This window comes from Erythrolamprus reginae, chromosome 3 (assembly GCF_031021105.1).
Source record: "Erythrolamprus reginae isolate rEryReg1 chromosome 3, rEryReg1.hap1, whole genome shotgun sequence".
NCBI classification, from domain to species: Eukaryota; Metazoa; Chordata; class Lepidosauria; order Squamata; family Dipsadidae; genus Erythrolamprus; species Erythrolamprus reginae.
Window position 1 is genome coordinate 178,186,796 of NC_091952.1, and position 23,935 is coordinate 178,210,730.

The 23,935-nt window shown below is 37.7% G+C and overlaps 1 protein-coding gene across 7 annotated transcripts in view; it reads left to right on the forward strand.

Moving 5' to 3' along the window:
• The window catches only part of HIVEP1 (HIVEP zinc finger 1), a 95,065-nt gene extending 79,132 nt beyond the window's left edge, over positions 1-15,933 (forward strand). For all 7 annotated transcript variants that reach the window (XM_070747260.1, XM_070747266.1, XM_070747265.1 and 4 more), the window contains 4 exons: positions 1,907-2,082; positions 3,529-3,630; positions 10,557-11,074; positions 14,074-15,933. In XM_070747260.1, coding sequence (XP_070603361.1) covers positions 1,907-2,082; positions 3,529-3,630; positions 10,557-11,074; positions 14,074-15,231 — 1,954 coding nt within the window. In that variant the 3' untranslated portion in view covers positions 15,232-15,933. The remainder of the gene's footprint in view (positions 1-1,906; positions 2,083-3,528; positions 3,631-10,556; positions 11,075-14,073) is intronic.
• The last annotated feature ends 8,002 nt before the right edge of the window (positions 15,934-23,935 follow it).

Here is a 23,935-nt window from a genome sequence, read left to right on the forward strand (position 1 = left end):
CTTTCTCCCTGGGCTGCTGTGCCTGCCCTGCAGCCCCACCACGGACGGACTGCCTTAGCATTGGCGCCCCCCCCCACACGCTGCAGCTGCCGGACCATCAGCAGCACACACACACACACACTGCGTTTCTCCCTCTTTTCCTTCATCTCTCCACGCACACGCTGGCAGCACACACACACGCGCGCGCACACCCCACACATGCTGCGTTTCTCCCTCTTTCTCTTCATCTCTCCACGCACACGCTAAGCTCCCGGACCATCAGCGGCACGCACACACGCGCACACACACACACGCTGCCTTTCTCAATCTTTCCCTCTTTCTTTCTTGCTCTCTCTCACTCTCTCTTCCTTCCTATCTTCTCTCTCTCTTTCTCTCCCCCTTCCTTTCTTCTCTCTTCCTTCCACTTTTTTCTCTTTTCCTTCCTTCCCCTGTTCCCCTCTCTCTCCCTCTTTATATTTATGTCTCCCTTCCTTCCTCTCTTCCTCCCTTTCTCTCTCCCTCTCACTCACTTTTCTTTCCCTTCCTTCCCTCCCTCCTTCTGTCCTCTCCTCTTTCCCTCCCTCTCTTTCCCTTCTTTCTCTCCACATCTCCAGCGTGCAGCTGGCTTTGCTGACCCGCACAAGTCTCAAGCCAGCTGCCCCGGAAAGCCAGGAAGGTCCTCCTGCCCCCCCCCCCCGCCGAAAAAACCCCGGAGGTCTGCCGCCACCAGCCTGAGCCTCCCGTTGCTCCACTCAGCTTCGCTGTGGACCTCCGTTGTGTTTTCGGAGGGAGGGAGCGGCGGGAAAGCCCTGTGCTGGCCAGGAAAGCTGGCTTTCCGAGAAAGCAGCGCGCTTTTCAAATACAGTACACTGCTTTCTTACAACTCTTTCCTGGGCAGGGGGAAGGGAGGAGGCCTGCAACCCCTCCCCTTGCTCCCAGCGGCCCCTGCGAGCCAACCACCGTTCGATGCTTGGCACCACGCCAATCAGCTGGGAGGCGGTGTTCTCGCCCCTCCCAGCCATCGCAAATATCGGCGGGGCGAAAATCGCCCGGCCTCTTAATTAAGGGGAGAGGAAAAATAATAATAATTGTGGTTGCAATTGCACTCCCTAAAGCTCCCTGTTTCTCCGGCGGCCGCGTGTCACCGAAAATGGCTAGGCGTGTCAGTGGTGACACGCGTGTCATAGGTTCGCCATCACTGCTTTAGAATAACAGGCACCTGAACCAAGTAGAAACATCTGACAGTTTGACTGTATTATGATGTTTCTCATAGGGTGTCTCAAGTCACAAAACATGAATTTTGGGAAAGCAAATTCATGAGGTTAAAAGGAAGTGTAGTTTGGTGAAAAGTAAAATAGAAGGGTTAACTCCAGAGCACAAATCTGTAAGTGGGCAGTAGAAGTCGCACTCCAGTGTCCAAAATCACATGTTGTCCCAAAACAAGCTATTTATTTTGTTAAAAATACATTCGGATTTTCAAGATAACACACAGAGAGACATAAATACAAACAGAACTTGCAAGCAAAATACCCCACTGTGCTTTCTCTTAAATAATCTAGGACAGTGTTTTTCTACTTGACAACTTTTAGATGTGTGGGAAATATGACTGGGGAAATTCTAGAAGTTGATATCCACACATCTCATTTGCCAACTTTGCAAAACACTTCTGAAGGATAATTCCTGGCACTCCAAATTTATCATTTTCCTTTAAAAAAAAAAACGGACTGTAGTGCTGGGCTGCTGTTCTCACGTTTTCAAATTGTAATTTTTCTTTTTTTAAAAAAAATAAACTTTTAAAATATTGCAACATCAGGGTTGATGAGCTGGTTTCTACAGTATTTCAAGTGTTTCCCAAATTCTATGCTTAACATTTATTTCTATAATACTATTGCTCACATTAGAATATTTTCTGTCCCATTTAAACTAGATATAAATCGAATGAAGAATATGTCTATGTTCGTGGGAGAGGAAGAGGGAAATATATATGTGAAGAATGTGGGATACGCTGTAAAAAGCCCAGCATGTTGAAGAAACATATTCGCACGCATACAGATGTTCGGCCCTATCATTGCAATTATTGCAATTTTTCCTTCAAGACTAAAGGTAGTTCAGTTGTGGATCATTGTTTTAGGTCCCCTCCATCCCCAGGATACAGGGGTCTCCAACCTTGACAACTTTAAAACTTGTGGACTTCAACTCCCAGAATTCCTCAGCCAGCTTTGCTGATTGAGGGATTCTGGGAGTTGAAGTCAACAAGTCTTAAAATTGCCAAGGTTGGAGCCCCCTGCTTTTGCAGATTTATGCTTGACATGTCAGATTTAAATTAATACATGATCAGAGTTTTCTGTAAATTATATAGACTTTATAAATGATAAACTATAGAGGTGATAGAGATTTTTGCAATTTTTAAAACTGTTGCTTCAGGATTCGGGAGGTTGTTATAAAGCGATGAGAACTTCAAAAGAATTTATAATGGACCATGACTATTACTTAAGTATGAATAAGACTTTCCTTGCCTGCCAAAACACCCAGGAGGAATTTGGGGTATGGAAGAATCTGCCCCTTTTGAGAAGACTTCCTGTAAATATGGTCGTACAGCCATTTATCAGGCAGATATACCCTGCAATGATATTGATTTTGCCATTTTTATTCTTGCAATTAATTCAGGCTTGGCTCAGTATTACAAAATATAATTGTGCTGATTTGGGTAAGCTACTGTTTTGTCTGCCTTTTATAAGGAGTTACTGTAGTTAAGGATGTATAAGAAAAATATAAGAACATTCTGAATGCATTTGATCATTCAAAATCATGATTCATTATCTGGGAACAAATTAGCACTGTGTGTTAGGGGCATGCTAGGTCTATTTGTTCCACTATAAGTCTAAATAGTTAAAAAAGAAATTAACCTTTTTGTAAATTATATAAAAGTGAGATGACATTCTCATCAGAGCTTTTGGGTAATTCTGCTCCCTCATAGCATTTAACATTAACAAACAGATTTATTTTATTGCTTATTTTAATTAAAGGAAATGCAAATATAAAGTTCAAATTTTATAGTAGAAAAGCTATTGCATGATATTATAAAATTGTTTCTTTTAATTATGTCAAGGCTTGTTACAACTTTAAATCTGATCATTGTAAAGTATAAGAAGCACTGCAAAAAATATCACTAAAATGACAAATTTCAGAAAATCAGCAACATTCTGGGTTACTTTCCTTTAAAAGTCTCCTTTAAATCAAGCTCAACTCCTGGTGTCTTCATAGATAGACATCATTTTCTTGACAACAGTGTAGAAATAGTTAGCCATTGCCTTTTTAACCACTGTTATATTTATAAGCCTTGTCTTGCTTAGTCTAGGAGTATCAAAAATGATATTTAAATCCTTGGGAGCAAAAGTAATTTATTGACTTCCTATAAGTTTCTATAATTTATTATAAAGCTATCATATGATATGTGACAGCTGGCACGTTTATGGTAATGATCCTATGCCACTGTGCATTCAACTTTAAAAGTAAAACAGTACATTATTGGTTTTGTTTTTATTTTAGGAAATTTAACAAAACATATGAAGTCCAAAGCGCATAGCAAGAAGTGTATGGATTTGGGAGTCTCAGTGGGATTAATAGATGATCAAGATCTAGAAGACTACGGTAAAGGTTTTCATAATTCTTAAAATTTCAATTGTATATTTGTTATTTCCTTTTCTCTGGTAAGGCTTCTATTCAGCTGCTTTCACGGAAGAAGCATTTTAGATACATTACACAGCAAATTTATTTAGGGTTCATATGCATCTTAAATGGTGCAATTCTGAAATTTAATTTACTCACCAAATTTCTTTTAGTAATAACATTGGAAAAAGATTTTGAAAACTCACAAGCCTCCATTTAATCCAACTTGAATTAATTCAATCCAATTTAATTCTGACTGATCTAAACAATAAGATCAAAATCTCTATTTTGAGATCCTAATTAGCTAGAGGATATTTTTATCCACTGAGATTTGTAATACCTTTAATTAGGAGTCTCGCAAAAGAGGATCCATATAAACGTTTATAAGCTACCCCAGAATTGCATCTGGACAAGATGGATGGCACATAAATCCAATAAGTAATTAAAAGTTTTGAATAGTTTTGAACCTTTAACCTTTTTCAATCTTTAAAAATCAGAGAGAATTCTATTTAGTAAAATATGTGCTGTGTATTTGTGGCGTAAGCCTCTTCCCAGAATATCTAAGGATAGTTTTTGGATAACAATAGTCCTTAACTTATGATCAGTTGTTTAGCAACATTCAAAGTTACAATGGATCGGCAAAAAAATAATTATACTCAGATTTGAAGTTCTGACAACTCTCCTGCATGTAGTCACATTTGGAAACACATTTACAGCCATTCCTAGCCATTCCACGGTTACGTGATTGCAATTCACAATATTTTTTTTTTTGCTATTTACATAAATGACTATTGCAGACAATGGGTTCACCCAGCATTAGTTTAACAACCAATGCAAAACTGTTGTAAAATCAGGGCAGTCGTGGATTCTTTGACTGATTACTGTCATGCTATATGACAGAAATGTGACGTCTATATGTATACATTAAGAAAAATACAATTTAAATTTTAGATTTCTGTTCCAGATCCAAACCCTGAAGCTTCTTAGGTTCATGAGCTAAAATGTTACAAATATTTTTAGAAAATTGATAGGCATGACAACAAAACATGATGGTCTCAAGCTGGCCAGGGAGATTCTAAGTTATAGGTAGTGCTTATCTATGTAATCCCAGGGAGTGGCTTTTTGTTTTATATCTGCAGCCAACAGTCTGATTTTTGTGGTTGTCTGGATTGTAGCCTATATTGTAATGAAGATAATTGCATTTTAAATTACCATTTAAACACTTAGAATTCTACAGTTCTTCTTCAGCATAAATTATGAATTTGTTAATAGTATTATTCCATTAAATATATGGATTATTTTCGCTAGGGTTTTTTTCCCCATTATTTCTTATTTGTTTCATAAGAATTGACAAGAAAACATTAAGGCTAATGCTCACATAGAAATTTAAACCATGAAGTTATTCTTCATCCTTGAATGTCTTTTATTTGGTTTTCCTATATTTTAAAGCGGAAGAATAACTTTAAGATTGGACAGATTTTGAGCGGAAGGAGGAACTAGAATGTATCTTTTAGAAAAGCTATTGCTGATCAACAAGAATTTGGGAACTTGTCCATCATTGTTGTCATATAGTATCAATTTGGTTTTGTGAGACTTGCCGATTAATGATTGGGTTTTTTTTAGAACAGCAGGATTGGTAGATTCTGTGATTGTGTGATGTTTTCTGGTTTCAAATTCGCTATCATTTGGATACTAGTAAATACCACTTAGTTTCCCTTTTATGTTCCCAATCACCCTTTCATCTTTCATCTCCTGATCTAAAGAATGTTCTTCCCACCTAAAATATAAGGTTAATATGTTTGGAATGCTGGCTTCTGAGCTAAGCTGTCAGGCCAGGTGAACCATTCAACGTGATATAGTATAACTTAGGCGTATCATTTTCCACACTGCTTGCCCAAGCTTTCACTGCACATTCCATTTAGATAACAAATGCCCAATCCCAAATTCATTTGTTTGGAAGAGGTTTCTGTTGAATTCTACAGAATTTCTATAAAAGTATATCCAGGACTAGTTTCAGGTCACTCACAATTAGATCAGAATTTCAGAAATGTTTAAAATGTGACTCTTCTCAAAAAATGTAATTGATACAAATAATGTTTGTGAATACTAGCGAAGATTAATACTATTTTAATTTCTGCAGAAGAAATTGCAGCCTAATGTCAGCGAACCAAATAGCATTTGAGAAATAATTAGTATTATGTGAAGTTAGAGGGTTTTGGCCTGACACCTAATTTATCAAACGGTTTCCCATTAGGGTATTTGTTTTGGTAAATAATAATGGTAAAATCTATATATTTTATAGCTTATGGTTGATGACAGGAGCCCCATCAAGAGTAGGGAACTATTTGAATAATACTTTAAACTGCTTTTTTTAAAAAAGGGAGTGTGACAGCTAGTAAGCAGTTTTCAGGATAAATTTTAAATCTCTGATGCTTTTAAGTTGCTCCAGTATGAGCTTCCCCAATGGATATTTTCCACAAAGATTCATTGTTAGTTTAAATAATAGTCATATTGTATCAAACTATAGCTGGAATTTCCTTGAGACTTGTAAATATTCAATGATTCATAAATACTTTTTCAATTTAATAGCAATTAAATCACAGTGTAAATAGCTTGGTTGAAGTAGAAAAACATTAAGTACAGTACAGAAAGAACAGTTAACTTATTCAATATTATATCATTTCTTCAACATTTATCATTTTCATCAACTCTAATGTTTAAAGTTAGTGTTGGATGACATTAAAAAGTCTTTTAGTGAAGCTCCTAAGAAGTATTTTATTAGGGAAAAGGGAAGACTGCACAATCCTAATCATATATTAACAGATGCTTCAGACCTTACTAATAACATTTTTAACAAGATAAGCATCTCCCATTAGTTGTTACTCAGTACTGGAGCATGTAGTGGGAATAATTATTCCCTTTATTCTCAAAAGCAACTGATTATTTGTATTGTTAAATGTTTGCATTAATCACGATAATGAGTCATATTCAGAGTTCCAGAATGAATCTGAGAGCAATCAACAGTAGTTCTTCAATTGTTTGGAATCTATACTTTTTCTCCCAAGTTGATCACTGAGAGTTTAACAACAGCATTGTTTATTACAGGTAGTTCTAAGGTTATGATAACTGATTCAGAAATAATTAGGCTAACATAAATGGCAAATTTTTGTGAGATAGTAGAATTTTGTCAAGCGGAATACAAAATGAAATCAAAAGAACAATTGGTGGATATAATTGCTAATGTGTTTCTTATTTTACTGCAACGCTCTCTACATGGGGCTACCTTTGAAAAGTGTTCGGAAACTTCAGATCGTGCAGAACGCAGCTGCGAGAGCCATCGTGGGGCTTCCAAGATTCGCCCATGTTTCTTCAACACTCCGTGGCTTGCATTGGCTGCCGATCAGTTTCCGGCCACAATTCAAAGTGTTGGTCATGACCTTTAAAGCCCCACATGGCTTTGGACCAGACTACCTCTGGAACCGCCTGCTACCGCACGAATCACAGCGACCAATAAGGTCCCACAGAGTTGGCCTTCTCCGGGTCCCATTGACTAAACAATGTCGTTTGGCGGGCCCCAGGGGAAGAGCCTTCTCTGTGGTGGCCCCGGCCCTCTGGAACCAACCCCCCCCGGAGATTAGAATTGCCCCCATCCTCCCTGTCTTTCATAAACTACTCAAGACTCATTTATGCTGACAGGCATGGGGGAGTTGAGATATTCCTTCCCCTTAGGCCATTACAAGTTATGCATGGTATGTCTGTGTGTATGTTTGGTTTTATAATAAGGGTTTTTAGTTGTTTTATTATTGGATTGTCACATGCTGTTTTTATCATTGTTGTTAGCCACCCCGAGTCTACGGAGAGGGGCAGCATACAAATCCAGTAAATTATTATTATTAAATTATTATTATTTATAGTTATTAAAGAGGTTTAAAGCAGGATTGGGTTCTGGCTTACCTCGCTGCCAGTTTGCTTCTTCATGCACCACATGGGCGTAGGCCCGCAGGCACGCGCAGTGCTACAAATCCAGTTTCTGTGCATCCACAGAAGCAAAAAACAAAATGGCACTGCCTATGGCGTCACTGAGAGAGCCAGTTCAGGGGTGTGTCCAGCCGATCACTGCTGGTTTGGCGACGGGGGGAATTCCCGCTACCAGTTCTATAGAACCAATCCGAACCCGCAGGAACCCACCTCTGGCTGAAAGTAAACAAAAGTTTACTTTTGAACATACTTCAACATGAAATAAAATTGTGTACAAATGGTGAACTTGGACTTTCTAAAATATATAAACTTTTATTGAGATTTGAAATAAAAGTAGATGAAATTAAAGATAGTGTGATGAAGTGGACTAAAAGTTTTAATTATAATATACAGTTGCAACAATAGGGAAATGTTTGGTGGAAAGGATTAAAATTTACACTACATTATAATCCTAAAGAGAATTTTTATAAAATGCATATGTTACCATAGAAATTGTCTTGAATGTATAACGGCCCTTCATATTTATGTTGGAAATGTGAACAACAAAAAGAGATATTTTACAGTACAGTATTTTACAGTATACAATACAGATATTTTTTGTGTCGTGCTTGCTGAATGAGGACGACTTAGGACTGATCCTCAGAGTTCTGGCTGTTGTGGAGACCCTGGTGTCATGTTATCAAAATCTGGGGATTTGGTGCCTAGCTCATGATGATGATATCACAGCAAGCTTATGAGTGCAATTTCTATTGTTTTCTGCCAGCTTTCCAAAGGTTAAATCAATAGAGAAATCAGAGGTTGCTCCTACCATTTTTTCACCCCTTCTCCACTCTCCATAGCGAATGCCTATGACACTCCCCACCCTTCCGTGGCACTAAACAACAGCTCATGCTTTGTAGCACCAGCATGTGGCTATATTCTCCCCCACAACCTGATTTCCTGGGACTTCTGCCCCCATCCTCATTGAAGTCACATGCAATTCTTGCTTAATGCCCCACATACTCCTGGGGTTACAACAGCAGCCAGGATTGTTATCACTAAGCGATGTGGTCACTTTGCAACTGCATCATTTAGGAATGGAAATTCTGGTAATGTGAGGACTGAATAGAATCCAAATCTTAACGTGACTATACTTGGTGATTTTGGTTCAGTCGAGTAGCCTCATATGTTAGGAGAGATACCCTCCCAGGGGTGGATTCTAACTTACCTTGCTGCCAGTTCGATTCCTCCCCCACCATGTGGGCTTCATGCCATGTGGGCTTTGTGCTGCATGGACTTTGCACCATATGGTCTTTGTGCCGAGCTCACATTTGCAGTGCTTAAAAAACAAACCCATTTGTGCATGCTCAGAAGAAAAATAAATAAATTCAACCTCCTCCCCCCCCCCCCCCCCCCCAAATGATGGCGGTGGCCATGGACCAGCGCTGACCAAACCGGGTCTATAACATCATAGTGAAATCAACAGTGGGTTGCTACCAGTTTGGGCAAACCGGTCCGAACTGGGGGGGGGACCCACCTCTGTACCCTCCTCATATGTCGTGCCTTGAGATATTAGGGTCTTTAAAGACAGCTTGTATATTTTTTAAAAAGCACTTATATTATATGAATCTTTATATTATTTTAAACTCGAAAGAGCCTGTTTTCCCTTTTCCCTTGAAAGATATATAGAATATAATGATCTCTTAAAGTAGAATATTCTATCTGTATTCTATGTCAGTAGCATACTGTAGATTTTTACCACCGATTTTTACTTTGGTCCATAAAACCCCTCTTCCTCTCATATTCATTTGACCCATGACCTGAATCTAAATCTCCAATTCTAATGAAAAACCAGCTTTAAACAATTGAGGTAAAATTGGACAAGATTTTCAAGTATAGCAATCTATAAGCAAATGGAATTATTTTTTGGCAGTGGAAGAATTTATTGGATTAAATAAATAAACCATGATCCTTGAATGAAAAAGTAGAGTAAAAAAAAATCAAGTAAATTAAAATAAATAAGAAAAAGCAAATGAAAGAGTCAATTTGCTGGATTATTTAAAAATATGAGCTTCTGCACTGAAAAAAACTACCATCGTTATCCCTCTGAAAACTGTTTTAAAAAGATGGTTGCTATCCATCTGTTACACTGCATAAACTTTGCTTTCATAGGGTTTTATTCAATCTTAGTAATGTCTTAGTGACCTATATATGGTTAGTTGATTAAAACTGAAATATGATGCACTGTATCTTAAGGGGGTATTTTGCATCTCTATATATTCCCCTTTATTTTATTTTGTTTTTAAAAAGTCTGAATGCTTCTTCCACCTTCTACCGGTTATGGAATCAACCACTTTTAAGTTTTTCAGTACAACATGCTACTTTTTAACTGGGGGGGGGGGGGGGGGGGTTGGGTTTCATGTGGATTTCTGCATAAACTTCCGTATACTTGCATGAAGTTAATGTTCAGGAAAGGAAAGTACAGTGTTCCCTCGATTTTCGCGGGTTCGAACTTTGTGAAAAGTCTATACCACGGTTTTTCAAAAATATTAATTAAAAAATACTTCACAGGTTTTTTCCCCTATACCACGGTTTTTCCCGCCTGATGACGTCATATGTCATCGCCAAACTTTCATCTGCCTTTAATAAATATTTTTTAAAATAAACTTTAATAAATAAACATGGTGAGTAATAATCTAAATGGTTGCTAAGGGAATGGGAAATTGCAATTTAGGGTTTTAAAGTGTTACGGGAAGGCTTGTGATACTGTTCATAGCCAAAAATAGTGTATTTACTTCCGCATCTCTACTTCACGGAAATTCGACTTTCGCGGGCGGTCTTGGAACACATCCCCCGTGAAAATCGAGGGAACACTGAAAATGCAATGCAAAGAATTGCCTCTGAACCGCTAGGCTGTTAGATGGGAATTTAAATTTTGTTCTCTTTCACAGGTGAAAAGCAACGGCTAAATTATGAACAATCTGGATTTGATCCAGAGGATTCAGATGGGCCAGAAGATGAAGACAATGATAACGAGGATGATGATGAAGATAGCCAAGCAGAATCCGTTTTATCTGCTACTCCCTCTGTTTCAGCCAGTCCGCAGCATCACCCCTCGAGAAATGCTTCTCATGAGGTTTCAAGCGCTGATGAAGAAAGCAGAGCGTTGGACTGTTTCTCCAGGATTCACATAGACTCTGTGGATGGCCTGCCAAAAGCACTTCTCACAAAAATGACAGTACTTAGTACAGTGCAGTTGGACTGCAGGAACTCAGGGCCGCCAGTAGCAGCTATCTCCAGAGAAGCAAAAAAGGAAAGCATGCAAGACAGAGCAACAAGCACGGAGCCTGCTGTGTCTTCAGAAACATTTCATGGGTCACCGTGTCATCAAATGTATGTGGATTTGCCAGGTACAAAAGAGGTCTTAGGAGGCACCACTCCTTCTATTAGTACTACAGCAACATTGAAGGTGAGAGGAAAGGGTTTGTTTTTATTCCAGAATTTATTGTAAGGAAAGCAGGCAATGCCTCCTGTTTTATTGGCAAAATTATGTTTTTCTTGCATATAGATATTAATGCCCTTCATGGCATCGGACCAGAATATCTCCGAGACCGCCTTCTGCCGCACGAATCCCAGCAACTGGTTAGGTCCAGAGAGTTGGCCTTCTCCGGGTCCCACTCCCCCCAGATATCAGAGTTGCCCCCACCCTCCTTGCCTTTCGCCAGCTCCTTAAAACCCACCTCTGTCGTCAGGCATGGGGGAATTGAAATTTCACTTCCCCCTAGGCTTATAGAATTTATTCATGGTATGCTTGTATGTATGAGTGGTTCTTTAAATTGGGGTTTTTTAGATTATTTTTTAATATTAGATTTGTTTTCATTGTCTTTTCATTGTTGTTAGCCACCCCGAGTCTTCAGAGAGGGGCGGCATACAAATCTAATAAATAGATAGATAGATAGATAGATAGATAGATAGATAGATAGATAGATAGATAGATAGATAGATAGATAGATAAATAAATAGATAAATAGATAAATAGATAAATAGATAAATAGATAAATAAATAAATAATCATGCTGATCTGAACATTTACAAAAATTGAGTCACTACAAAATTTGGAAAATTAGACTGCATGTTGTGCACTTTTAGTGAAACAAAATATATAGGATTTATTTTTGAAAATGACACACTGATATAACTTGCATCCATACTCTTAATGGCTGAATTTAGGAGAATGGGACTTGCCAAGTAACCCCCATCAAATGTACAGAAATTCTTCATTCCAGTTTTTCCTGCCCAATCTGGTTGAGGGATTTGAAAATGTAGGATTGAAGAATCCTAGTTTCAATATTCACATTAAAGTTGTTTTTGCGTAGTCCAGCTGAGAACTAAGATGCATATCACCTTCTGGACTTGCTATGTTCTACAAGTTGGATTTGAATGATCTTGAATTGGGGAAAACAGTGGTGGGTGTGGATGTGGCTTCATTTCTGTTATGGTTTAAAGCAGAAATTGGTTTTTTCTGCAAAATAGTACATCAATTAAATCTGAAGTATCCAATTACTTTGAGCATCCCTGCTGTTTACATCTACAATTTTAATCTAACCATGAAATGATGTACAGAAGAGGACTCGAGATGTATTTGCCAAACACTGCAGGCTAAAACATTTGATATAAGATTCATGGGAATTGTGATTAGAATTACAGAAGTTCATTATTTTACTTATTTTGTCGCAATATTATTATTATTATTATTATTATTATTATTATTATTATTATTATTATTATTTCAGTACAACACAGCAAACGAGATCACTATGCTGGATTTCGTATTTCATTACCAGTCGGGCGCTTACCAAGCACCTAGGACTGCGTGATGTAGCGGCGAATTATGTTTGCCGATCCCAGTAAAGCGGCCTTTTGCAATTGACAGATGGAGATTTTGTCAATTCCAATGGTTTTCAAATGTCCGCTGAGATCCTTTGGCACTGCGCCCAGCGTGCCAAGTACCACTGGGACCACTTTCACGGGCTTATGCCAGAGTCGTTGCAGCTCGATTTTTAGATTAATAATAATAATAAAGAATTTATTACATTTGTATGCCCACCCCTCTGTAATGCTATCTAGTCCAGCTTTATATCAGATTGTTATTGTTATTGGTAATCCACTATATTGGATGAATTGTCAACCATATTTCTTGCTTTGATCCATTTTGGATTTTAACAGCATTTGAAAGAGATTAAGCACCTCCTTGACTCATGTGTTTTGCTGCCCTTTTCAAATCTTTCCGTTCCTTCTTAAGCCTTCTTTTGGACTGTGAATACAAAAATAATAATAATCTGTCACCCGGTTGCTAATGTCCATTTTAGCAAGATGGTTTAAAACAAGGCTGTATCTTATACTTGTATACAACTCAGTGTTATCATCTCTAATGGTACAGGGACAATTTATTTCTCAAATAGATTTTATCCGTCAGATAATTTCAGTCAGTATTTGTGAAGTCCAAGTCCCCTCAATTAAATGCCATCCATTGGGATCCAGGAAACATGCCCTCATTGTTGTGGAGCTACACACTTTTTGATGAAATTTCTTAAGAGATCCATGTGATTCCCATCCTGATAATGCTCTATAGTATGGCTGCTCTTCAAGGCCTTAGGGTAGGGTAGTCATAAAGGACCTTCAGTTATATTTATGGAATGTGGCTTAGCTGAACATAGATGAACATTTTCTTATATTTAAAAAAAAAATCTTAAATTAAACTGCCCAGAGCTATTCTGAAGTCAGGTTGCCTGTAAATTTAATAAATAAAATTGTCATTGTTGTTATTTTTGATTAAATTAAATCAGCCCTGCTTGGCTTGATTTTAACATCAAAATGTTTATTTTCAGTTTGGATAGCGTTGGGTGATTGTTTTGCTCAGTTCCATGGCACTTTCCACCTTGGCTGTGCAGTGGCCTGTAGAGAAGCCAACTTCATTTAAATTACTTCAGCAGAGAGAGATTTAATTGAAGGGCTCGTGTTGTGATTGTTTTGGTTTCTGAATGCCTGAATAATGCTACAATCGTGACATAGGCTGTCACTGGTACCAGTGGAAATATCATAAGATTATTTTTAACACCACTGCAAGGTCATATTGCATGGATAATTCTTTTAAAAATAATATGTCCTAGTTAACGTTGTAACCTTTTCATTAAGAATTTAGAATATTGAGAGCTTTGAATAGAGTTCAGTCATGTGTCAGTTGTAGAAAGACAGAGGATAGTTTAGGATTCTCAAAATCAATTTGAAATCAAATGACCAGGAACTCCACCCTTGTTTTTAGTCTAAAACATTGAAGAACTGAAACTCAGGTCTCTCAACTAAATCAAATTCTCTGCATTTCATCCTAAGAAGGAACTAGCAGATGCATTTTTCAGAATTATGTATTACCGCAAACACCTTTCTCATGCTTTCTCTTTTCTTCTGCAGAGCACAGCTTCTACTAGACTTCCTTCTATACCCGTAGACCAGAGTACACAAACTTCAGTGGCATCCCCTTTTACAGAGATGCAAGACCAAAAGCATGGAGAACACCAACAGACCATGACATTAGGACCTCCCAAAACTCATCTGTTTAGCCACCTCCCCTTGCATTCTCAACAACAAACTAAGAGTCCCTATGGAGTGGTTCCAGTGGGGGGGATCCACGTGGTGCCTGCTGGCTTAGCCACCTACTCTACGTTTCTACCCATTCCAGCTGGGCCAGTGCAGCTCGCTATTCCTGCTGTCAGCGTGATCCATAGAACTACAAGTGCTCTTGGCAATCCAGCCTGCGCAGTCTCCAGCACTGCAAATCACCTTGGTATAGCAGAAATGAACAGCGTGGTTCCCTGTATTCCTATAGGCCAAATTAATGTGCCAGGCATCCAGAGTCTGAGTGCACCAGCCCTGCAGCCTCTTCCATCCCTGAGCATGGAAACGGTGAAGATCTTAGGCCTGGCTGGCACTGGCCTAGCACCACAAATACATCATCCGGGATTAACGCTCAATGCCGTAGGGTTACAAGTGTTGACTGCAAACCCTTCTTCTCAGCGCACCTCTAGTCCTCAGGCACACATTCCGGGCCTGCAAATATTAAACATAGCACTTCCAACTTTAGCGTCTCCGGTGAGCCCTAAGACTGCAGATGATCAGGGGATTGGAGAACCACCAGCCTCCAGAAATAAAACTTGTGAAACGTTCCAAGTCCAGGGTTCTGAATGCTTAGCTACTCCGGACCCTCCTCAGATTGCCAGTGCTCTATCCTCTCAGAAGGCACCTGCCGACAAGCGGTACAGCATCGAAAATAGATTGGAAGTGGGCCCTGCAAGGGACTATCGGATGCGTGACGTCCCGGATAATCCGGACTCTGAAAGTTCTGACTCGGAGAGTCCCAAAAAACCAAAGTGCAATATTAGTGCTGTTCAGGTGGGACAGCCTTTTGGGTTGGATCCTCCTGCAAAAGTGAATTCAGACATTTTATCCAGTTCCCCCAGACATCAGATGGTCCCTCAGGATAAAGAATTCCATCGCTCAAAACGGCTGCCAAAAGTCGACTTGAGCGATGGCAGCAGTGATGATGAGGACAGACTAGTAATTGCAACCTAGGGTGGGTTTTGGTTTCATGTTGGGTTGTGTGTGGGGTTACGGGTGTTTTGTTTTGTGTGTTTTTTTTAAAGTAACACTTACTAGGTTTCTTTGCAAACCTCCCTTTTACTTAAAGCACATATTTTCTGACACAAACTCATTACTAATCTTTGTGCAATCATGAACTCTTGACCAATAATTGTTGTTTCTTGTCAGCTCCGGCCATTTTTTTGTACATGTTGTATAGACAATTGTGCCTTTTTTGTGTTTTATGTTTAGAAAACTGTACAGATTGTCAAAATTATATATTATATGTACATTAAACTTGAGTAGTTACTTTTGTTTCGTAAGTAAAAAAAATCTTATGTCAAAAGAAATGATTAAATTATATGTTGCACTGTTAAATGTAGATTTTTATGGCTGTGGGGCGAAGTTTGTATGTACAGATCAGTTATGTACAACTCCATATTTATTGTACCCATATTAGTCTGGGAGGGGGGAGGGAAAAAGTTCTGTCCATTTTTCTCATGTATGACATTAGCTTTACACTTAAAACAAAAATCCCATATCTGTGTTATTGAACTATTTCAGTAAAATTTTTGTTTACTGACTTTACTACTGGCTTAAGTTGTACCTCTTTCTAAATGAACCCACAAGAAAGAACAACTCTGTTCTGTGATGATGATGATGATAAAAACATTAAAATTGTAAATACATTGCTAATAATTTATCCCTTGTTCCTCTCTATCCTATCCAATTAGTTCTTAGAAGAGTTACTGGAAAAATGATATATTTCTTTGTTTAGCAGTATTGTAAAGAGAACTTCCAGAATGCGGAGTTTTTTCTTGTCTCAATAGATTTTTTTTTTAATATTCTCAAAAAACAACTTCTCTTTTTTGTTGTTAAAGTTCTTTATTAAAAGAAGGGGGGAAATAGAAGGAAGGCTCATGCTATTTCTTGTTAGGTTTGGCTGCTTTATTAAAGTCTGTTGCAAAATTAAATGTGGTTTACCTTTGTGACAATGGTAAACCCTTCAGGCTATTTTTTATTTTTATTGAACAGCAAGTATAAAGCCTTGTTTTATGCAAAAGTAATATTGAAAAAAAAGATCCTTATGTTGTTTCCATTTTTAACAAAGTTAAGATTCAAATGCTACAGTAGCTGTTCGTTTATGTTGTTAGTAGAGCTTTTTTGGTGAAGGGTGAAGATTTTAGAGCAGGGGTCCCAAACCCTATGAACCAGCACCGATCCGCAGCCTGCCAGGAACCAGTCTGCACAAGTGAGTGAAGCGCCCCATCTGTGCATGCATGAGATCCAGGCAGTGAATGAAACCATGCCACCGAATCCATGAAAAGACCACCCCCTGCAGAACCAATCTCTGCTGCCCCAAAAGTTTGGGGAGGCACCGCTTTACAACAGATGCGTTTCCTTCAGTAAGACAAGACAGCAAGTAAAATGGGAGTCACCTGCCTCTTTGTTTGTTTGTTTGTTTATTTATTTATATTTATTGATTTGATTTGATTTGACTTGAATGCCGCCCCTCTCCGAAGACTCGGGGTGGCTAACAGCAATAACAAGACAGCATACAATAATAATCCAATACTAAGAACAATTAAAAACCCATTATTATAAAAACCAAACATACATACAGACATACCATGCATAAAATTGTAAGGGCCTAGGGGAAAGAGTATCTCAATTCCCCCATGCCTGGCGGCAGAGATGGGTTTTAAGTAGCTTACGAAAGGCAATCCTTACCATTGAAGGATTGAATAGTATTGAATCACACAACAGATATATTTGGTGTGTGTGTGCATGTGAAGCTGTAAGGAATCAGATCCTATACAATCCTAGCCCATAGCTGGATATGAGAAGTTAGATTTAATATTTAAAGGCTACTTAAATATTATTTAAGTGATATGGAGCATATGCACCAAGACAAATTCCTTGTGTGTCCAATCACACTTGGCCAATAAAGAATTCTATTCTATTCTCATAAAAACATTAACAAGAATGTTAATATATAAACATTCTTAACACTAAGGAGAGGAGGGAAAAGAATGGACAAGTTCCCACTCAATGCTAGACTATATATAATATATAATATAATATATATATAATATATATAATCCTGCAAGAGATCGAGCCTGATTTTCTTGCCAACCTTTGCTGAAGGTTGTTTAGGTGGCAAAGATCTAATGTTGAGTAGAAGCTGCAAGGAAATCATGCTGAACACCAAGATGCTTAAAATCCAGATAAACCTATATTTAACAATATGAAAGGAGGCTTCGTTAGCAAGCACCATTAGATCACTGTGGTTTATCCCTGCAGAGCACTATTCTACCCACTTTAAGATTCCCCTGAAGCGAACGAAACAACTCTGCATTCCTGAAGTTCAGTCAGTGAAGCAAACTCTTGCATTGAGATGAGTTAATTAACCAGGCGTGCTTAAGCTTTATTTTGTAAGACAAGGTTTGTTTTGCCCAAAAAGGTCAAATGTTAAAGCAGACTTGTTTGATTTGCCACCAAACTGCTAAGAAGGTTTGTGTGAAGTTTCTTGCATCCAGAAAACAGCTGGTCTTGACATAACTTAAACACAGTGGTGAGCAATTTTATGAAAATGGTGATCGGAGTTGCCTGCCTGCTGAATTTTATGATGGTTTTCAACTGTAAGGGTCACAATGCCATCTGCTGAAATTCAAAAGTAATTCAGTGTTATCCCAAGGAAAGAGGATTTGTCCATTCTCTTTTCTATTACAGCTGTTACAATGTCCCTAATAAATTAAATTGCTGAATAAGAAAATGAAACTAGATTTTTCTAGTCCAACATCTTCCTCCAGACTATCTGATGTCATCCAACAAAATTTTCTCTTGAGCAAATGCTAAAGTAGCCCTTTGTATGAACATTTATTCTTTTTAATAAAATCCTCTGTAAATTTCACAATCAAACAAATCCAGATTCCCACTATTAACTTATTGAATTGGCAAACTGAGACATTTAAATTTCTGGAACATGATTGGGGTTTTTTTTTCAAAGCACAAGAAGATATTCCAGCCAGAAATGATAATATGATGCAAAATTAGGATCCATTTTCTTGAGTATGATTAGGAGATTTTCCCATCAGGAATTATTTGGAAACTAACAGACGTGTCAGTTTTTCCAATCTCAACCAATAATTATTTTAAGTAATAAGGGATTCCCTATGAATGTGATCATATTTATTATGGAAACCTGTAGAAGTCTTAATGTTTATTTAGTAAGTCTATCCATGGTGCCTTCCTTCTATAAATACTGGTGGCTGGGTGTGGTTTGATGGCTCAGCAATTGCCTGCTGTATAGAAACTTCCTGGTGAGTCAGTGGGGTAGCACCTGGGGTCGTTGATGTAACTGAGGTATGCTGATTAGTTAATGGTTGTAAATAAGGCGTGAGTAGTTGGAGCTTGCAGGCTACTTGATTGTTTTGCAATGTGTGTTCTGAGTCTGGTTTCAGTTTCTATGGTTGGGATACGTTTGAGGGCTGGTTTCCAAATGTCTGGTAGGCGGGAGGTATCATCACGCTTGTTCATATTTTGGGGATGTTTTTCTATCTCGATGGCTTCCATGATTATTCTTTTGCTGTAGTGTTCTGTTTTGGAAATTAATTTGGTACTGTCAAAATGAATTTCATGTCCTGTAGTTTTGAAGTGTTGGAAAAAGGAGGAGGTTTTTTCTTTTTTCCTTAATGCATTCTTATGTTCTGCAACACGTGCATTTACTCTCCTGTTAGTTTGTCCAATATATGTGGCTGGGCAGATTTTACACGGTATTTGATAAACTCCCTGGTTTTCCAACTAGAATATGAAAGATTGATTCCTTGAAAAGCAAAACAAAAAAATTCAGCTACACGCTGGCTTTAGAGCAACCTGTAGTAGTAAATGTTTTGGTTTCAGTCCATCAGATTCACTACAACCGCTAGCATGTAATTTATTGCTTGCAAAGTGCAAGAGAGCCAAAATAGACCCGAAACACCCAAGGCTACTTCAGAAGCTTAAACCATATCAGGTCAAAAAACAAATCGAGACAAGGAAGGGCTGGATTATTTCAGAGGGATTAAAAGGTCAAAGGCCTGCCATAGAAAAAAAGCAGACCAAATGCTGCATAAAACCCTGACTGCAACACACCCTAATACAAAAAATGCCTTTACTTCTCTTGATGATACATCCCTCAGTAGACAGTGTCTTGCACTACATTGTGGCCCATTTAGACACTTGCAGACTATCAACTTTTTATGATGATTTATTGGTTTTTGGGTTTGCTCCTCTACTTCCTGATTAAGATTTCTGCACTCAGCATACTACAAAGTTTGCACTTTTAAAATTTACTTAATAATCAGTCTTTTATTTGCAGATCTCTTCCTAATGGCAGTGTGTCTATTGTTGGACAAGACAATATTGCTTCCTTAGCAATCAAACTTTAAATCCTTAAAATGAAAAGTCGAAGGGCTGGAATTCTTCCCAAATTGTTTTTTTTTAAACCCAACTCCAGTGCATTTTATATCCTGAAGGAGCTATCTCCTCTGGTACAGATAGCATAATCTTATGTACACCTATTCAGATGTAAATGCATTAAATTAAATGGGAATTACTCCCAGGTGAGTAGAATATAGGAATGCAGTTTAATTTGCAACTTTATCTTCTTTGCAAGTACTAATCAGTAGCAATAAGGAGATACTTTCATTAAGAGCTTGAATCTGAAATAATTTGCGATAGTGTGGCTGATTTGAATGGTCACAAGTGGGAGAGTTGTATCTAAGTAATAGAGCACTGTTATTTAGTATAAATGCTAATAATCCACCTGGCTCATTTCCTTAAAAAAGTCTATTTAGTACACAGCAAATCTAACGAGTCAATAAAGAGCAAAATTAAAAGAATAATAATCTTAATTTTTTTTTTTTTGAAAAATACTTTATTTATTTACAAGCATAGTTAAAAACAGGGAAGGGGATTGGGGGAAGGGGGGACAGAACGAAAAGTTGGGGGTAGGATAGGGTGGGGGGGGAGGGAGAATTCAAAAACAAAACATTTATAATAGAATTGTAATACAAGTGAGTTATAATACACAAGTATCTTAGAAGAAATGTAATAACTAATCTTAATATTTATATATGGAAATGACTCAAATGTAGTATTTCTTAGTATACATATATTGGCATTAAAGTTCTAGCTGTGAAGAGGAAGAGAAAAGAAAAGAAGAAAGAGAGAGAGAAGAGAAGGAAAAAAAAAAAAGGAAGAAAGAGAGAGAGAAGAATCTGCATTTAATGCAGACGTTTTTATGGACGACTTTTGTTCAATTGTAGAGTGGGGAGTATATAGGTGATATAATGGGTGTGTATAAGGATTGGTTATTCTGAAAGTAGTCAGTATGTTTATAGTGTGTGTTAAGTTAGTTAGAAAACAGATAAAAAGAGATTTGATATGTTTTCTTGTTGCAAATTTGATTAGTTTTTGGTGCTTCTTTTCTAATTTATTTTAATATTAATTTAAGTGTTGAAGGTACTTTTGGGTGTGGTAACGTATGAACTTTACAATAAGAGTTTTTTGTATTTTTTCTGAGAAACCCATTTATGCCAACTTTCCCATGCTTCGTAATATTCTGAGTCTTTTTTGTTTTGTGCTTCCATTGCTATTTTAGACATTTCAGCACATTCATTAATTTTCGTAATTATTATAAAGAAAGAGGGTACTTGATCAGATTTCCAAAGAGAGGCATATGATATTCTGGCTGCAGTTATAATTTGTAGTATAAGGTATTTTTGTGTCTTAGTAAGGTTTTGTCTGAATATCCCCAAAAGATAGAGCTCAGGTTTGAGTGGTAATTTGATTGACATGACTTGGTCGATTAGGGATTGAATTGTTGTCCAGTATTTTTGTGCAATTGGGCATGTCCACCATGTGTGGTAGTAGGTTCCAGGTTTGATCTTGCACTTCCAGCAGGTCGGTGAAAAGTTGGGGAACATTTTGGATATTCTTGCTGGGGGCAAATGCCAACGATAAAACATTTTAATTTGGTTCTCCTTGTAAGACATTGCAGTTGTCATTTTATAATTTGATGTCCATGTTTTCTCCCACTCAATTAAGTTAATCGTATATCCAAAATTCTGAGCCCAAGCTATCATACAACATTTCACTTGCTCTTCGGGATTTTCTTGGATTAGTAAGTAGTTGTACAATTTTGAGATCATTTTTGTAGAAGGACCAAAAAGAATCGTGTCTATTACATTATTATTTTGAAATCCAAATAGCTTTTTGTGTTGTTCGTATTTTAGTTTAATTTGTAAATATGTTAACCAATCTATATTAATTCCTTGATTGTTCAATTGTTGTTTAGAAATAAGAGCATCTGATTCGTCGAGTAGTTGTTGGTATCTCAGAGTTTTAGAGTACGAGAAGAGATTGGGAAAAGTTAGTATTTCATTGGGGGATATCCATTTTGGTATTGAGGTGTAGTAATTTTTTTTTATAGTAAACCAGATTATTATTAGTGTTTTGCGTAAGTAATGATTTTTGAAGTATTTGGGTATTTTGTGGTAGTCTGCTGTCAAGAAAGTATGCCACCCAGCAAGAAGATCAAATCCTTCCAGAGTTAAGAGTCTTGTGTTTTGGAGCGTAATCCAATTTTTAATCATGGTTAAAATGGTAGCTTGATAATACATATAAAAGTCTGGAAGTCCAAGTCCACCCCTGGATCTAAGGTCTTGAAGGTTTTTCAATTTTATTCTGGCCTTCTTCTTGGTCCAAATAAACTTCTTTACTTGTTTGTGAAGAGTATTAAAAAAAGTTTTATTCAAATTTATTGGAGCAACTTGAAATAGGTAAAGAAACCTTGGAAGAATGTTTGATTTTATGGCAGCTATTTTTCCCATAATAGATAAGTTTAATTTTGACCATCTGTTAAGATCTTGTTGTATTTCTTTAACTAATCGTTCATAATTGTCTTTTTTGATCGTAGCATAATTCGAAGAATAATAATCTTAATATGCCAATATCTTGTAAGATGCTTCTCAGAACAAAAAGCTCAACAAATTTTAGAAAACTATCTTATCCAAAATCTCTTTTCTGCACACACTATAGATATTACCTCCAATATTGTATCTATTATAGCTTTTTCACCCCAGATCCAGTATCCATACTATTTGAGCATTTATAGCAGTGATATCTAACCTTGGAGACTAAGACTTGTGGACTTCAACTCCCACACTTCCTCAGCCAGATAAAAGCAGTGCAAAAAAAAAGAAGTTACCACTGATTACTACTAAATTCTAGCTTGCATTTTACTGCATTCCAGGGGTTGTTTTCTTTTTTCAAATCATAAAAATTGTAGAGTGCAGCACCATCTTGTGGCTTCATTCTTCTACTAAAACAATATCATTGCTAGAGGATAATCAGTCTTCTAAAGGTAACAGCCATGGTTTTAAAACAACTCATACCTGGGATCAGCTCTAGAAAAATGTGGAACAAGATATGGAGGGATTATACACTTCTCATATCTGCCCATTTAGGAGGAAAGCAGAATGAAGAGCATTCATTCCCAGATAAAGAGGTAGTTTCCCCCCAATGCGATATTTATTTACGTACTTATTTGTTTGTTTGTTTGTTTGTTTGTTTGTTTATTATTTTGTCCAATACATGATGAAGGTTATAGAAGATATACTTATAGTAAAATATATCAGAGAAAGAATAGAAGAGATATAGGAATAAAATATAGGAATAAAACTTCAGAATGCAGCTGCAAGAGCAATCATGGGCTTCCCCAAATATGCCCATGTTACACCAACACTCTGCATTGGTTGCCGATCAGTTTCCGGTCACAATTCAAAGTGTTGGTTATGACCTATAAAGCCCTTCATGGCACCCGACCAGATTACTTCAGGGACCACCTTTTGCTGCACGAATCCCAGCGACCAGTTAGGTCCCACAGAGTGGGTCTTCTCCGGGTCCTGTCAACCAAACAATGTCGCTTGGCGGGACCCAGGGGAAGAGCCATCTCTGTGGCGGCCCCGTCCCTCTGGAACCAACTCCCCCCAGAGATTAGAATTGCCCCCACCCTCCTTGCCTTTCATAAGCTGCTTAAAACCCACCTCTGCTGCCCGGCATGGGGGAACTGAGATACACTTTCTCCCTAGGCCTTTACAATTTTATGCATGGTATGTCTGTATGTATGATTGATTTTTATATAATGGGTTTTTAATTGTTTTTAGTATTGGATTATTGTCATATACTGTTTTATTACTGTTGTTAGCCGCCCCGAGTCTGCGGAGAGGGGCAGCATACAAATCAAATCAATCAATCAATCAATCAATCAATCAATCAATCAATCAATCAACAAACAAACAAACAAACAAACAAAGATATAGGATATAGGAATAAGGTATAGGAATAAAATATATCAATGAAAGAATCGAGAAAGGATGTAGGAATAGAACAAAAGATATAGGAGATATAGGAGAGACAATAGGACAGGGGACGGAAGGCACACTGGTGCACTTATGCACGCCCCTTAATGACCTCTTAGGAAACTGGAGAGGTCAACCTTGGATAGTCTAAGGGTAAAATGTTGGGGTTTAGGGGATGACACTACGGAGTTCCACGCTTCGACAACTTGATTACTAAAGTTTTATTTTTTTACAGTACTCCCAACCCCCAGCTTAGGCTACAGCTTCCCAGGTGACATATCTCCTGTCTAACA